Source organism: Syngnathus leptorhynchus, chromosome 15 (genome assembly GCF_054491065.1).
Source record: "Syngnathus leptorhynchus isolate UIUO chromosome 15, UIUO_Slep, whole genome shotgun sequence".
Lineage (NCBI taxonomy): Eukaryota > Metazoa > Chordata > Actinopteri > Syngnathiformes > Syngnathidae > Syngnathus > Syngnathus leptorhynchus.
In genome coordinates, this window is record NC_141209.1 from 3,728,488 (window position 1) to 3,734,825 (window position 6,338).

Sequence of the window (6,338 nt, forward strand, 5' to 3'; positions counted from 1 at the left end):
TCTCATCTGTTTTCCATTTTTTTTTAGCTGCAAGTTTTGACAGAAAAAAAACAATCTTTTTTTTTTTTTACTGGAAGAAATTTGCTTCCATAATTATGGCCAACACCTGTGCAAAAAACACTTTATTATCCGTAACACACAAATCAATTGATCCTAACCTCCACAAGATCAACGTGTAGAGGACAGTGGAAAAGAATGGAAAATTGAGGCTGAAGGTCCACCGGGTTGTGCTGATGCAGGGTTTTTTGTTGTTGTTGCCGTTACTGAGATGAAATGCATTATGTGAAACGAATGGAGGGATGGATAGATGGAAAAAGGGATGGAGGGAGGAGAAGCACTCACATGGCATTGCATCTGCACCTCATCAGGCCTTTTCTCATTAGCAAGTGTCATGCGTGTAGTGTCGAGGGAATAAATCATGCTTGTTTACATCCAGGTATTAAAAAAAAAAAAAAAAAAGCAGCATTAACTCTTTGGGCTCTATGCTGGCCGAATGTATACCACTTGAAATGTCCTGGAACCATCGCACTTCTAAAAAGTAGATTTGCATTTCACCCACTTCAAGGATCAAGATAGACGTTTAGGGTAAGCTTTTGTTTTTCTGCTTTGAGTTCTGTCGGAATCTACAGTGAACCCTTGTGGTCAAAGTGCTACATTGCACTACAAGTATCGTAGTGCAATGTTTATCTATCCTGTAAATATGTTCATTCTGGTCCAGTACAAAATATTTGTCTATGTTTTGACTATTGTGGTTGTCATACTATTCGTATTTTGATTATTTTGGTTAGATGATTATCATCTTAAATCACCACAGGCTTAATCTGCTCTGGTCTTTGAATGTAAGTGGACACGACAGAGCGCTGATAGGTGGTTATGTCTGATCCCCTGCGATTGTTCAGAGCCCTTCTATAGATGGCCCTAACTTTCTTCCTGAAGTACTGCCCGGAGAGGACATAGAGAACAGGGTTGAGAGCGCTGTTGAGGACTCCGAGGTAGGCCGAGACCTGCCCCCCGATATCCAGAGCGTGGTACCACGTTGTGACGTCCAGCACGTGGATGTCGCAGAGCGTGTCGAGGAAGGTGAACATCTGGTAGGGCCCCCAACAAAGGATGAATAGCAGAGTGACGGCGTACAAGAGAAACGAGGCCTTGGCGTCATTAAAATCCTTAAGACCTACGTTGTCCTTTCGCTGTCGCAAAGTTTTGATGATAGCCACGCTGCAGGAGACAATTACCAGAGCAGGAACAACAAAGCCGACGGCATTCAACAGAATTTGGTTGGCTAACTTCCACGAGCTACCGTGGCTGTAGTCCAACATGCAGACTGTCATCTGGAATTCTTCAAAGTCTATCGTCTTTCTGTGGAGAATACTTGGCGTGCTGAGCGTTAGCCCCAAAATCCAGAGGAACACGCATATGATCTTAGCGTACCGCGTCCGTCGGAGCCACCTCGCTTTCATGGTCCTCACGATGGCCAGGTAACGGTCCACGCTGATCATGACCAGCGTGTAGACGCTGGTGTAGAGGTTCACCGTCATGATCATGTTGACCATCTTGCATAAGGCGTCGCCGTATGACCAGTTGAAACTGTTGAGGATGTTGGCGGCCCAAAAGGGGAGACCGCACAGGAGGGCAAAGTCAGCCAGCGCCAGGTTACCCAGGTAGATCTCGGCCACCGTCAGACGATCCTTGTGCGAAAGGAATACGCAGAGGACGAAGGCGTTCAAGGGGAGGCCCAGCGCGGATACGACGATGATGTAAGGAGGGACGATGGTGCGCATGGTGAGGAATTCCGTGGAATTGAGAGAGTTTAAAAGGGTGCTGTTCTCAGACCATGAAGTTGCCTCTGGATGCAGTGTGGTGGGCTCCATCGTCTTCACAGCGACAAAAGAGAAATTTTAATGATGGTGACTGAGCCCTTCCAATCGCCTAAATTTCATCCTAAAACATTCATTCATCCATTTTCTGAACCGTTTTGTCCCCACGGGGGTCGCGGGCGTGCTGGAGCCTATCCCAGCCGCCATCGGGCAGTAGGCGGGGGACACCCTGAACCGGTCGCCAGCCAATCGCGGGGCACACAGGTCTGCCAACCATCTGCACTCGCACTCACACCTAGGGGCAATTTAGAATCTTCAATCGGCCTACCGAGCATGTATTTGGGATTCGGGAGGAAACCGGAGTGCCCCGAGAAAACCCACAGGGAGAACATGCAAAATCCACACAGGGAGGGCCGGAGGTGGAATCGAATTGGCACCCTCCTAACTGTGAGGCGGACGTGCTACCCAGTCCACCACCATACCAAAACACTCTAATACAATTAAAAACGTATCTTAAAACCAAATAACTTCTTTCTGATTTGAAGCAAGTGCTGTCCACAGCATGTTTTGCGTTTTTTTGTAGTCTTAAAATACTTATCATGTGATTTGGTCACGCACTCAACCAAGTATGACTATATATGCTGACTCAATCAACAGATGTTTCCTCTTCTCAGTCACATTATTTCCATAAATACTTCCCACACTGCTAATCTTTAAAACTATTCAATAAAATATTAAAAGTTCTTACCATGCTTATCAAGTTGCTTATACGCGTTGATGCGGCGAGTGGAAGGAGCAGTGGAGCGAGGAAACCTTTTTGTATATAGAGCCACATTCTTGCACGGCCCCGATACGGCAGCTTGTTTATGAACAGTCCCCAACTTGTGAATAACTGCACGGCCCTAAATGGAAAAATGTTCACAGTGCAACAAATGTTCTCAAGTCAAGTCAAGTCAAGTCAAGTTTATTTGTATAGCCCTAAATCACAAGCAGTCTCAAAGGGCTTCACATAGACAATCAATTGACAATTATTCTCAAAGCATCCCCTGATCTTGGGCTCCCAAAAGGGCAAGGAAAAACTCAAAAACCCCTACCAGGGGAAAAATGAGAAACCTTGAGAAGGGACCACAGATGGAAGGATCCCCCTTTCAGGATCACCAGGCTGCAATGGATGCAAAGAGGGCACATAAAATACATCATATGGAAATCAAAAAGTGGATGTCCAGGCCAAAGCGAAGAGCTGTCGGAGGTGCCTTCGATTGTCCTGGCAGTGTCCTCTAGGAGGGTATTCCGCTGCAGATCCCTCATGCTGAATTGGTCCACGAGAATCTAGATAGCCGTCGTCAGCTTGGGTGTCACCTAACCACCTCCCCAGCCGGGGAGGGGTGGGGGGAGTGGGGTCGGGGAGAGGGAGCAAAAACAAACTCCAGCCGAATCGGCTACTACAGGTTAATTAAAGGCCACATCATAAAAATACGTCTTTAAACGTGTCTTAAATATTTCTACTGAGGTAGCAGTTCTAATATCCATTGGCAGGGCATTCCAGAGCTCTGGAGCCCGAATAGAAAATGCTCTAGCCCCTGCAGACATTTTCTTGGCCCTCGGTGTCACTAAAAGACTAGCGTTTTGCGAACGAAGGTTACGAGACGGAACATAAGGAACAACTAAGTCGACGAGATATGAAGGCGCTAAGCCATGCAATGATTTATAGGTTAATAGAAGAACCTTGAAGTCACATCTTAAATGGACCGGGAGCCAGTGTAAATTGGCTAATATTGGGGTAATGTGATCAAATTTTCTTGTCCGTGAGAGCAGCCTTGCAGCAGCATTTTGTACTAACTGTAGACTTTTGATGCTGGACTTGGGAAGACCAGAGAATAATGCATTACAGTAGTCCAGGCGCGACGTGATAAATGCATGTATAATAATTTCGGCATCACCGGTCGAGAGGATTGGGCGAATCTTAGCAATATTACGAAGGTGAAAAAATGCTATTCTGGTTATATTCTTAATGTGCTTTTGAAAGGAGAGCGTTTGGTCAAATATTACCCCGAGATTAGTTACAGTATCACTCTGAGTGATAGTACGGTTATCTAGAGTTATAGCGGTTTCCTTAAATAGATGTTGATAACGAGCTGGACCAATTATCAACATTTCAGTTTTATCTGGGTTCAGACGAAGGAAGTTGAGAGACATCCATTGCTTGATCTCCGCAAGGCATGCCTCAAGATTACAACAGTCCCACGGATCTGTCATTGATAATGGCATATATAATTGGGTGTCATCCGCGTAACATTGAAAGCTAATATTATATTTACGTATTATGTTCCCAAGCGGAGTCATATAAATATTAAATAGAATTGGTCCTAGTACCGATCCCTGAGGGACACCACACGTAACTTTATAGAGCTCAGAGGACGCATTGCCATGGACCACACGGTGCGTCCTGTCCGATAGATACGAATGAAACCAGCCTAGTGCTGACCCCGAAATACCGACACTACCTTTAAGACGCTCTAGTAAAATATTGAAGTCAACAGTGTCGAAGGCAGCACTAAGATCGAGTAGTAACAATACCGATGAAGTATTTGAATCCATAGCTAAGAGGAGATCATTAGTCACTTTAGCAAGTGCTGTCTCAGTGGAATGATTAGCTCTAAACCCAGACTGAAAAGATTCATATCGATTATTAGCGACCATGTAATCAATAAGCTGCTGCGCTACTACTTTTTCAAGCAGTTTTGCTATGAATGGGAGATTTGAAACTGGCCTATAGTTACTGAGACAGTCCGGGTCAAGATTTGGTCGCTTAAGTAGCGGTTTAATAATAGCGGTTTTAAAGGCTGTTGGTACTATCCCAGAGGAGATAGACAGATTAATTATATTTGAAACGGACGGTCCTAAGATTTGAAATAATTCTTTAAATAGTTTGGTTGGAAGCGGGTCAAGTAAACATGTTGTTTGTTTAGCCGCACTAACTAATTGTGAAAGCCTTTCGAGGGACACGCTTTTAAAATTTGAAAGGGTTATTGCATGATCGTTGGCGCCGGTAATCGGCGGTCCCGACTGAGTGATCGGAATGGTCATCTTGATCTCATCCCTAATGGATTCAATCTTTCGAGCAAAAAATTTCATGAACTCGTCAGCCGAGTGAAAGGAGCCATCGGGGGTTGGCTGGCGTAGTGTTAGCTTTGCCACCGTATCAAATAGGTATTTAGGATTGTTCTTATTGAGATTAATGACCTGCGAAAAATAACGAGTTTTTGCTAAAATAAGCGCATCTTTATATTTCAGGAGGCTGTCGCGCCATGCCTGATGGAAAACCTCAAGTTTGGTTAAACGCCATTTGCGCTCATGCTTTCTACTTAATTGTTTAAGCGAACGTGTTTCATCTGTGAACCACGGAGTAGGCTGTCTACGGCGAGTTTTTAGACGTAGCGGCGCCACAGAATCAATGGCATTTAACAATGTAGCATTGAATTCATTTGTAAGATTATCAATAGAGCCGGTATATGAGGGCAATACGGCAGTTGCTGGTGGCAGTAGCCCAGATAGCGCAGTCGCAGTCATGGAGTTAATATTACGGCTGCTATAATTCTGATTGCTCTCTTGTCTTTGACTAAGAACTAAAATTTCAAATTTTATTAAGTAGTGATCAGACAAAACAGTAGTGTAAGGCAGTACTGTTATATTAGAGGTTGCCAGTCCTCGGGATAATACCAAATATAAGGTATTACCATTCTTGTGCGTTGCTACCTGTACGGCTTGCGTAAAACCAAACGTATCAATTAGAGTCTGAAACGCCGAAGTAAGTGGCTCTGACGGTAAATTCATGTGGACGTTAAAATCGCCCATGATTATTATATTATCCGCGTTCGTCACTAGATCAGCCACGAATTCTGAAAATTCATCCAGGAAGCTAGCGTAAGCCCCAGGTGGACGGTAAATAACAGCAAGATAAAATGACGGTAAAGCGGTGGATCGGACAGTGAGAACTTCAAATGTTTTAAATATGTTAATCGAACGAGGCGTAAATCTAAGATCGGAATTTGAGATGAGGGCAACACCCCCACCCTTTTTTCGAGGACGCGCCACATGCGAGCTCACAAAATTTGGAGGCGAGGCCTCATTAAGCGGTAGCAGGTCATTAGGTTTTAACCAGGTCTCGCAAAGACCAAATATATTTAGATTATGTTCCGTGATGAGGTCATTAACGAGAACCGCTTTTGTATGAAGCGATCTAATATTCATAAAGCCAAGTTTAAGTGTAATCGGTTGGTCAGGGTTTGTATTTATCGGAGGAGTTTTGAACGAAATGAAAGTGAGGTTGTGTTCTCTAGGCCTGACATCACCTCTCAATTGTTTATTCGCGCGGTGGGACGATACGACCGTAGGAATTTGATAGTAAATATTTGGTACACACGTAATATTATCTGAAACAGTCACCATATCATCAGCTATACTGGTCGGGGTGGAGCTTTTGGATTTGTCTGCCACCTCAGTAGAAAGCGCGATCATGTG

At 44.4% G+C, this 6,338-nt stretch overlaps 1 protein-coding gene across 1 annotated transcript; it reads right to left on the bottom strand.

Moving 5' to 3' along the window:
• Positions 1-800: 800 nt before the first annotated feature.
• Positions 801-1,871, bottom strand: bdkrb1 (bradykinin receptor B1). Its single transcript, XM_085932618.1, has one exon. The coding sequence runs from the start codon at positions 1,869-1,871 to the stop codon at positions 801-803; it is 1,071 nt and encodes a 356-aa protein (XP_085788744.1).
• Positions 1,872-6,338: the final 4,467 nt, after the last annotated feature.

Bases quoted from the DNA above. Each gene is read 5' to 3' on its own strand.
- bdkrb1 (XM_085932618.1), bottom strand. From the start codon at position 1,871: ATGGAGCCCACCACACTGCATCCAGAGGCAACTTCATGGTCTGAGAAC.